At 37.8% G+C, this 11,319-nt stretch overlaps 1 protein-coding gene across 1 annotated transcript in view; it reads left to right on the top strand.

Annotated features, from left to right (window-relative positions):
* Window positions 1-207: 207 nt before the first annotated feature.
* The window catches only part of AGO3 (argonaute RISC catalytic component 3), a 48,624-nt gene continuing 37,512 nt past the window's right edge, over window positions 208-11,319 (top strand). The window contains exon 1 of the mRNA XM_087970562.1: window positions 208-732. Coding sequence (XP_087826688.1) covers window positions 714-732 — 19 coding nt within the window. The 5' untranslated portion in view covers window positions 208-713. The remainder of the gene's footprint in view (window positions 733-11,319) is intronic.

Here is an 11,319-nt window from a genome sequence, read left to right as displayed (position 1 = left end):
AAAAAATCCACGCTTCCTCCTCCTCTGCTAGAAACTCCGCCTCTCCGCCGCCTTCGGAGGAGCGGACCAGAAAAAACAGTCGCGCGTGCGCAGTGAGTAAAGCGCGAACTTGCGCGGGAGGAAGGAATTATAGAGCAGAAGTCTGTGAAGTCGAGGAGGGACTTCCGGAGCCCGGAACAGAAGTTAAAATACGCATGCGCGCCATCCGGTGAGTGTAAGGCGTATATAGATCGTCCCCCTCTTCTCCAGGCGCTCAGGGAGGTTGAAGAGCAGCTCCTAACCAAAGAGTCGAGAAATAGGAGGGAGAATTTCCGGGACGAGCGGGGAAGAGTGCGGTGGCGCATGCGCGCCCCCTCAAACGCCGAAGACCGCTCTCCTCAGAGCTTGGCTCCTTCAGATCCCCTCAGTCGGTGAGCGGCGGAGCAGCGGTCGAGCTGGGCTGCGGGCGGCCACGCAATTTCCGCCTGCTCGGCCACCTCCGGAGCCCGCAGCTGACCGAAAAGGCCGGATTGGGCTGAGGCAGCAGCACAAGAAGAAAAGGGCGACGCGACTTCGGGCTGCGAGGCAGAAGAAGAGGAGGAGGAAGAAGAAGAGGAGAATCCTCCGTCGCCCCCTCAGGCCCGGCCGGTCCGGACCGGGACGGCGTGAGCAGAAGACGAGAGAAAGAACCGGAGCGGCCCCCATCCCACAGAGCGGCCGCGCCGAGTCCATGAATGGAAATCGGCAGCGCAGGTGAGGCGGAGGAGGGGGACATCGGTAACGTCGGACTCGGCGAGGAGATGAGATGAGAAAGCCTTTTCCTATGGCCTCATTACTCCCCGGAAAGCGCAAGAGGGAGAGCGGCCCTTGGGGAGACTCCCTGGCTTCTCCCAGAATTCGCCTCCCGCATGTCTGGGCTGCTCTTCGGAACCGAGGCAGAAGTGGGCTCTTTGGCTTCAACCGGGGATCCAAGAGTGGTCAATATCGACCCCCAAGGGACGGTCCAAAATAACCGTAAATGAAGTCAAAAGGGGGGGAGTGTCAGTGAATGGTGCGAGTCTGTGTGTGTGTTATTAAAGGGGTCGATATAAATGATCGTCAGTATCGTTATCGTAAGATAAGCCGTCGAAAATACCGGTAGGAAAGTATGTTTGCTGCCTTTATTTATAAAAAAAAATAATGGTGGGTTATAGCCACATGATTGGGGTCAGTGAATCTTTTAGGGCAGGAGTCTCCAACCTTGGCAACTTTAAGACATGTGGACTTCAACTCCCAGAATTCCTCAGCCAGCAAAGCTGGCTGAGGAATTCTGGGAGTTGAAGTCCACAAGTCTTAAAGTTGCCAAGGTTGGAGACCCCTGTTTTAGGGTCTCTCCATAAGGACCACTCCCTAGTCTTGAAGATGAGGCGCCTAGTAGTGGGACAGAGTTACCCAGGATTTGATAGACAGCTTGAATGCCTTCAGGTCTCTATTAATTGCTATGATTAGTATTAATAGTAATAGTGCTATTAAAGTAGCATTTATTAAATTATTTTCATGTGTTTGGGGTTCAGTAAACCACCTGAAACTTTATGAAGAGATGAGGGACCTAAACGTTCTCCCAAACTGGTGCCATCCAGCTGTTTGGGGTTATGGCTTCCTTAATTCTCACTAGTCCCACAACTCTCAGCTGTGCTGGTTGAGAGCTATGGGAATTACAATCTAGCTTCTCCCCTTCTAGAGGACACAGGTTGGGGAAGGGGATAAAATGGGAGGGTGGGTGAGTTGACTTATAGGGGACTGTATAACAGGTGAGAAGGGGGTGGAGTTTCATGCTTAAGTTTGGACTGGGAGAAAAGGTTTGTGGAGCACTCCTTACCTGTTAAAGGAACATTGCATTGCCATGAAATAGATGACTATTGTACACCTTTTTATTAAATGGCATATTCCAATAAATATGGACCTGCAGACTTGGAACTGTTGAATGAAGAAGGGGAATGGGTTTCTATGTGCTTTGGAAGTAAATTAGTACAGGGTACTGTTTTTCAACCTTAAAGGTGGGCAATAGAGTTCAGTTCCCACTATCTTCTCCAGCATACTGTTGAAAAGCACTGGTATACCCAAACACCATTATTGTAAATTGTGTGTGTGTGTGTGCATGCGCTCTTGCTCTGATGTATCATTTCAGTAGAATAAAGATGAGGTATTTTTGTGGCAGTGAGCATCCTGGATATAATAATGGGGCGCTTAGTATCTTATTATTCTAAAGGATGAGAACTGAAATATTTATAGAAGAAACTATTTCTGTTGTGAAATAGATACTCTAATATATGCTACAGCTTCTTATTGCCTATTCTGATATAAAAATTGCATAAGGCGATGGGTCATTGGGAGAAACCTACTTATTCCCCCTGAAAATTGCATTTTCTGTTACATATTGGCAGGCATAGTATTGGTCAACCCAGTGTAGTACATTTAAACATCAGTACTATGCGACACAAAGTTTGCTGAAATATTGTGGAACCATAGAAGCTACTCTCACCTAACTGACATAAGTTGGAGAAATCTGCTTAATTGCTTTAGGCACAATAGCTCAAAATTTAGGAATATTTTGATTAGCTGACTTGAGAGATTTTGAAGTGAGAGTAAATCTGTTCTCTATCTGCTTCTCAAACATGCTTAGAAATCACGTACTATTATTGGATATCTAGAACTACTTGACTTTTTATTGAATGAGTTTTGAAGACTTTAATACCAGTATAAATTTCAAGGTATAATGGAATAAATGATGGCAACTGCTTTCTTCAGTTATCACTGTTTAAATCAATTGTTTAATGAAGAGACAGCAGCTTTTCAAGTTATCAACATGAGAGCTGACATAGTTGCACAAAAACTGAAATTTTATAATCATTCCTACAATTACAAATCTTTAGTATTATTTAAATCACAGTCTAGATTAGTTACAAGCAACATTGACTAATAGAAGCAAATATTTAAATTTTCAGTTATGATCATCAGTCACATTATTTGTTTTCAATTCATGATCTTCATAGATTTCAATATTATCCTTTTCTGCAATGAGAGATGGATTTTTAATATTTATTTATTCACAGCTATTTTGAAGTCAGTGTTCCTTACAATACAACACATATTTAGTGTGACTATTTGCAGCTAACTTAAAAAAAAAATGTGACACTGTATGACTTAATTCAACCCATTAATCCATAAACAATGCTTTACAAACATCATTAAGTGAAAACCAACAATCCATATTATAATGTAACATAGCAAATTGTATGAATTGGGCCACAGTCTACTGTACTGAGTAGCCATTGATGTCATCTAGAGGGATAACCTTTGCAGTATATATGTGTTGTTTTTTTCATACTTTAGGACAGGGGTATCAAACTCGTGGGCTGGATGCATCACATGCTGGCCACACCCAGCCGTTTTAGCGAAGGAGAAAACAGTTGCGATACATCAAGACAACATAACTGCGAGTTTGACACCCTTTAGGACATTGCTGGGTCGCATCCAGAATTTGCTGTTTAATTTCCTAACTAGATTTGTATTTAAGCTTAATTTTTTAAAAAAGCACCCTGAGAAACACTCCCACAACACACAAATTTTCCATGCAGATGGAGAGTTGAAACAGAGCTCGAACCCTCTTCCTCCTCTTTTGGTTCCTCCATCATTTTGGTCATTGGCCAACAAAATTCATTTATTCAATTTCTGTAGCCGTCCATCTCAGTCCAATTGACTTTAAAAAAAAAATGTTTTCAGTACTAAAATTAAAACAACATTGTGCCAAACATTCTGAACTACATGCTGTAAGAATGAAATGTAAACTGCTAACATAAATATAAAAATATAACACCAATATAGCGATAGCTCTTATACCCTTTCACAGTGCTTCACAGCCCGCTCTAAGCGGTTTACAGAGTCAGCAAATTGCCCCCACCAATCTGGGTCCTCATTTTACCAACCTTGGAAGGATGAGTCAACCTTGAGCCAAAGTGATGGCAGCCGGCAAACATGATTATAAATATTAAGATTAATAATCAACCATGTAGTTTTAGATTATATCTGTACAACTGGCATTTTGTGCATATATAAATCTATATAAAACAATAAAATATACATATAGTCATAAATGTAAGTGTCTATAACACTATAAAACACTGTAAAATCTACAGGTATTCCAAAGGTAAATTTTAATACTTTGTAAAACTACGTTGCAAAAATTTAGATGGAACATAGATGTGTGAGGAAGTGTAGAGACTGAAACCTAAAATAACCCAGAAAAATAGAGTGATGGACCTGCCTAATCGTAGTAATGACTCCAGTGCCCATGAGTATGAATCACGGCAAATGAGTGTAAACGTTAGAGCTGATAAAGCTGCTATAATTTTTTTGAAAAATGGTAGTAAAACATGTTTAATATATGTTGAAAAGCAGTAGAATTTGTTTAACGTTATTAGAATTGTAACTTTGTATCCTGGTGAGTTTCTTAGGCTGCTTAACTAAGAGGTAATTGCAACCCTCCTGTGGCTAGAAAAAAACCCAATATTATGCTTATTTATATACATAAATAGTTATAAGGGTTTTTCTATCCAAATTTCCTTTCTGCGGAAGTTTCCTTTATTTCTTTCAAATCCTTAGTAGTTGTTGTTATTACTGTTCAATTCTCAGAGACTGCTTGGGCAAGTCCCTGTAGTTTTCTTGGCCAGGTTTTTCAGAAGTGGTTTGCATTACCGCCTCCTAGGACTGAAAAAAAGCGGCTGGCCTATGGTCCCCCAGCTGGCTTTATGCCCAAGGGAGGACTAGAACTCACAGTCTCCCAGTTTCTAGCTGATGTCTTAATCACTGCACCAAATTGGCTCTCAGCTATTATTTTACTTTACTTTAATGCTCTCAGTAAATCCACGAAAGTTGCACTCTGAACTAGGTTGGCATGTCACAGTATATTTTAAAATGTCTTGGCATTGATTCAAACTTAATGTCAAACTGTAAATCTGGCTGTATTCACATGACTTATGCACCATGATTAACTTAATCATGGTTTCAGCTAATCCAGTTTCAACAATGCACACACAGATTGGGTTCACATGATGCAGTTAAATGTGATTGGCTAGTTCATGGCTCAGTTTTTGGATTCTAAACAGTCACTGAATAGAGGATTCTCTATAAAATTAGTACTGAAGATAATTAAGAATGACTGATAATGTGCAGTAGTTTTCAGATGAATCTTTGCTTATTTCAAAATAGCTTGACACACTAACAAGTACACAAGATTTGTGCAAGTTCCTTGCTAGGTACAAGAGACTTTTCAAACACCAAAGATAATGTTTTGATTCCTTACTTCTATCCATCACATACACAAAAACTCTTGTTTGCAGAAACTAATATCTGGAAATGAACTTACATCTGATCTGAGGCAGTGGTTGATAAAGTTGTGATAGTGGAGTTTCCCTCTCTTCCCCCATATTTTCCTTGGTTGCTGGATTATGTTTCTGTGTATTTGAGGCTATGATTAAATGCCATTTGCATACAGATAAAAATTTGGTTGCACTGAAGTGTGTACTTGAGTTTTGTGGATCTTAAATAAGGATGTTTTCTACCTAACATGTCAGAAAATCTTCCCAGGAAGAGTGTCAGAATATAAGATGAAGCCACCAAAGGATTCAAGCCTAAGCAGTATTCACTGTGCTTATGAGTATTACTGTTATTGGGTAGTTTGCAAAGCAAGGCTCTGTATTTAACTTTCTGGAGAGTTTTATGAGTCACTAATATAATTACTAATCTGTATTAATAGTATATTTTAAAGTAATTTAGTTGGTGCCTGAAAAGTTTCAGAGAAAAGTGTTTTTGGAAAAGGTGTACATAGCAGAGATGTAGAAACACATCAATCAAACAAAAATCAAGATAGATTTAAGAGGAATTTAAATATCTCCTTTTGTTTAAATAACTCCATTAAGTAATTTTCTTCTTTCTGAACATTTTTATTTCTGGACCAAAATTGGCTTCCTGAAATATAACTAAACAATTCAATGCTTTGGCAAGGGACACAGTGGCATAGCATCATGAAATCTGTGAAATATATACATTATATCCAGGGAAAAAAAACTTTAATATTTATATCTATCAGTATACCATTGTCGTCTTTCTTTAGAACATTTTAGAGTTATTGGAGTTATTAGGAAACTTTCCCCTCCTTGGTAGCTGCTGTTAAATGGAACAAAAGTGTTATTAAAATCAGATCTGTACTTATAACCCTGGGATACGCCTGAAGTCTGTACTTCCTTCTCACGGTTATTCTGTATTTATTATCTACACTCATCATACTAAGCCACAATGTGTTTCTTTTTGGTTTAATCAGTTCTGGGAATTCAACTGCCAGTATTAATCCATGGTTAATGGCTTACTCTGTTTGAGATTTTTTAATTAAAGATTTTAAATACAATAGTATTTAGTAAAGTATAGTAAATAGTAAAAGTAAATGCAGATTAAACTCAAAAAGAAAGAATAAAAAGTACAAAGAAAACTAGAAAAAAGGAAAGAAATAGAATAATGAAAAAATATCTGAAGAAATGACTTCCAGTCTTAATTAGAACAAGTTAAAAAAGATAACTCGTCACCCCTATAAAGTTACAAACCCTCATTTCTTCTCCCCATATCCCATCCTTTCTATATGCAAAATCATCAACTTTTCAGCCCTACTTTCAGCAAAAAGTTTGTAAAGGGGTATGTATTCCTTTCTTTTACTTGTAGCAATCTTGATTTTTAATTCATTCAGATGTTGTCTTTTTCCCATCACAGATTCCCAAAACTTTAATATGCCTCTTTAGTGTAAAGTCATTAGTGTAAAATCTTGGTTAGTCTTTTGTATTTTCCCTTTGATTTTCAAAGCATTAACGAACTTCTTTTTTTATCCAGTAAAAACTCCTTATCAGGATCCTTCTCTTGGTTCTTCTCTACCTTGTAATCCACATTTTTTTCTTGTCATATTTATTTCCAATTGAATGCCTTGTTTATTTTGTAACCCCCACTTTTTAAAAATCCATATTTCTGATTCTATTATTTCTGCATTGAGCAAACATTTTTTCACATCTATGATTTTTAACATCTTTTAGACATAATCTGTCCATAGAATAAGATAAACTCTGATTAATAATCCCCAGGCTAATTTAACAGCAACAAGTCAGAAATTTGTATGGCACTCTGGTTGGGTTTCTCTAATTTTCTGAAATCACATTATCCACAGAACCAGAACTAATGAGACTAGGTTCAACATGCCAAGCCAACAAAAACAAAAGATAATTAAAATTAATGAAGTTTAACATACTATGTGACTGTGTTTTTAACTTATTTGGCTAAGCATGCCAGCACACAAGTCATTTGGCTAACTAGACACTCTGCAAAAGCAAGCAATGTGCGGGGGCGGTGGGGGACAAAAAAAAGTTAGGTTATGCAATATTTGTTTTTGTCAACTTGTACCGTTATAAGACAGTTTATAAGCCACTGTAACTGCATCAACTTTGTTCATCAAACAAACCCTTATGATTTTTGTTTTTAAATCAAGTTAATAAGCGAAACTCAGTTCCATTCCCTTTTCCAACATGTAGTATGGTTTATATGTTCAAGTCTTTTAATTTGCTACATCATTCCTTTATTTTAGATATGCCAATGCTCCTTGATCACTACTGTTTTCTATTACTATTATTTTCCTAAATAATATAAAGTGATCCGTATGAAGGTGAGGGTGCTGAACGTGTAGGGCATATTTTATAGGATAAGCATATTTCAGCTATGGTTAAGCTGTAAAATGACAATAAAGGCAGAATAGAAACATAGAGGGCAGCTTTTTATTTTTACTATCTGCATAATCTAAGCAATGCTTGGATAACATTTATAATAACATTCTTTCACCATGGAAGAAAAGCTCGATACAAAAGTATAGTAGCAGGAACCTGAAAATTACTCAGCCTTTTAAGCAAGCAGAAACAAGATCACAAAAGGCCAAATGACTCACAAGTCAAATTTATATGAGTGACAATTCATATTTTGGGGAAAATAATGAAGGCAGGATTTTAAAAAATCTAAATCTAAAACCAGTGTCCAATAGGAAATGTACTGTGTTGTCCTACTGCTTATACTATCATGTACAGCATTATATTTACTGAGGAGAAAATACATTAAAATTCATATAATTAAGAATTCTTATTCATTAATACAGTACTTTAATTATATAACCTATAATTAAACTTTCTTTCTATGTACCTATCTATTTAAACATATACATACACTTGTTTCAGAAGGCTAACTAGAGGACCAAGAAAGAACATAATAAATCCCATGGTCTAGATTTCTACACTGCATGATATCATTAATTATGATTTACTGAATAAATCTTAGTTGATCAGGTTTAAACAGACCAACCTATGACTTCCAGCGGAGGCATGGCAAGCTAAACGTGTCTCCATGGAATGCAGAGACGATTACCTCAGCAAAGACCAGAGAAACAGTGAGTAGACTGGTTCTTCAGACAGGATAGGAGATTGCCCACAAGTACTCTGGATGGCTATACCTCATAAGAAAATCACAGGATACCAGTCTCCAGCAAGTTGGAATGCCAGATGAAAGGATTAACCATCAAGCTCACATCTACAGCTGGCACCTTTTAAAAGACACTAAGTTTGCTATCCTCCCTTCTAAACACTTTTGGGAATTGCTTATTTAAATATATTAAGACTATTCGGAACAACAAATTTGAAGTCTCCCATGACAGTATCAACAATATCAGTAACAATGTGTTATTTTAGTATTCCTAGATAGTTTGGGAAAGATAAATCAGGACCCCTATTTAAAGTGGTGTGGTAAACAACTAATTCTACCACTGTTTGCTGGCTGGGAAAATTGTGGGAGTTGAAATCCACAAGTCAAGATTGAAAAACATTGCACTATAGTGTTTATTGACACAGCTTCCAGGAAAACATGTCCCAGAGTATATCTGCAGCCCCTGAATTTCATATCATGAGAGAATCAAATTCATTGTCACCATGATAAAAAAATGGTTGAGATTCTAGAAAGAGTGCACAGAAGAGCGACAAAGATGATTAAAGGCTATCTCGTATAAACAGTGGAAGAATGGTTAATCAGTGGAACGGCTCGTCTCCAGAAGTTGTGGGTGCTCCATCTCTGGAGGTTTTTGAGAAGAGATTGGAGAGCAATTTGTCCAGAAAAGTTTAGGGTCTCCTGTTTGAGCAGAGGGTTGGACTAGAAAACCTCCAAGGTCCCTTTCCAACCTTGTTTTGTGTATTCTATTTAATGGTTTCTATAGAAAAAGGTTGTATTCAGCATAACTCAATTCTTTACCAGTATGCTCTGCACTGTAATTTATTTTCATAAGTGAGCCATACACCATCACCAAATAAAGGAATTGTTTTTTTGTAATTAAACATTCATTTCTACTTTATGGGATTTTTATGCATTTTGTTCTATTATTTTCATATTTCAATTTTGGATTGCTAAAAATGGAACAAACTCTGTTTAGCATGAATATTATCAAATTATTAGAGGATTGTATTCTTTGAAATGATTCGAAAGAATTGTGTTGGAACTTAATATCTCCATGATACTAATTAAAGCAGATGCGTGTTTTCCTGGTTCAAATGGAAAAACTCCCAGGCTGTTTTAATTAGGAGTCAAAAAATGCTGTGCTCATGAAACTTTCAAAGCACTTTTCCCAAATCATTTCAAAGAGTGCCCAACTCTTTGAACACGTACAGCCCCAATAGTTATACATTTTCTTGTAATCATTTGTAATGAAATTGCTTTACATGCTGAAGTTCATTTTGTACTTCTTTCGGGAACAGTAGTTTTTAAACAATCCTGTTTCAGACATTTTAGAATAAATTTATAATTTAGATAATTTCAGATAAATTGTGAATATGAAACAACAAATTTAACAAATAAATCAATTAATCTACTCTTCCAGTAGGGAGTTTGAATGATTTATAGAAGAGCTCCCTCAAAAATGATTTCATTCTTTCAGGGAGAAGCAGGGGCAATGACAAAAAATACTTTAAACTCCTTGCAACATTACTTTTTTCAATGTTTTGTAAACACAAGTCATAGACTAACAAAGACAATGTTTATCTGAGTTGATACTTTTCTTCCAGTTAGAACTGTTTAAAACTCTGGTAGTTTAAATTGCTTAGTTTAAAATAAATACGTAAATACCTATAGAATGGATTACAAGAACTCGTATTGTGAGAGCATTTTCTCAAATGACATGATGGCTGGTTTTACCTGTTAACCTCTTGTGATTATTAGAATTTTCTGAACGCTTGGTGAAGGTTAATATATTGCAATATAGCTTTGAAACCAGGGGCAGGATGTCCTTTACATTATTTATGTTATTGCTTGTTACCATGCATCAGTGATATTAACAGCTGAAATCAGTAAGTGGGAATATGTACAAGTTCTATTATGTGTAGGTGTATGAAAGTGGTGGTTGTGGTTGATTGTGTTGCGTCTGCAAATGATGACATTTGTCTTATGAATCATTCCAAGAACCCCAGAGTAATGTTCACCTTTTCTTTAATTTCTTTATTTTTCATTAATGACTGGCACAGATAGTGGAATGAAAATGTCACTATCTTGCACAGTGGTGGCTAACCTTTTGGGGTTTCTGTGCCAAAAATCGTGCTCGCGCACGCATGCCAGCACCCAGAAGGCAATGCGCACATCCTCCCATGCCCCCCTGTGCATGTGCGTGCAATCCCCTCTGCCCACTTACCTGCACTGCACCTCACAGCTGATTTTCGGCTCTTTTGAGGCCTTTTTTGGCCTCCCAGGGGCTTGAGGGAGGCCTCTGCAGGATTTGCAGGCCGAAAAATGGGTCCATTTTGTCACTTCCGGTATTTCTGGAAATACAGGAAGTGATTAAACGGGCCTATTATTTGGTTTGCAAAGGCCTTCCTCAAACCTCTGGGAGGCCGAAAAAGGCCTCAAACGGGCCAAAAATCAGCTGTGAGGTGTGCTTATGCGCAGTGAGGTAAGTTTGCCTGCGGCTTGTGTGCCGGCACAAATGGCTCTCCCTTGCCACCTGTGGCACAAGTGCCATAGATTCGCCATCATGGATCTAGCAGGTGCAAGAGATCTTTTTATAAGAAGCATAGCTGCAACTCTGGACACAACACAAGATTGAGAGTGTTGACTGTGGATAGTGAAAATATTTTGAGAGACAAAAACCTTGTGTGTCCAATCACATTTGGCCAATCAACAATTGTGTGTCCAATCACATTTGGCCAATCAATCAACAACTATTCTGTTCTGTTCTATTCTATTCTATTCTAT

Source organism: Notechis scutatus, chromosome 8 (genome assembly GCF_049901735.1).
Source record: "Notechis scutatus isolate UNSWTSFEM ecotype Mainland chromosome 8, rNotScu1.2, whole genome shotgun sequence".
Lineage (NCBI taxonomy): Eukaryota > Metazoa > Chordata > Lepidosauria > Squamata > Elapidae > Notechis > Notechis scutatus.
This window is presented reverse-complemented; position numbering and strand designations above follow the sequence as displayed.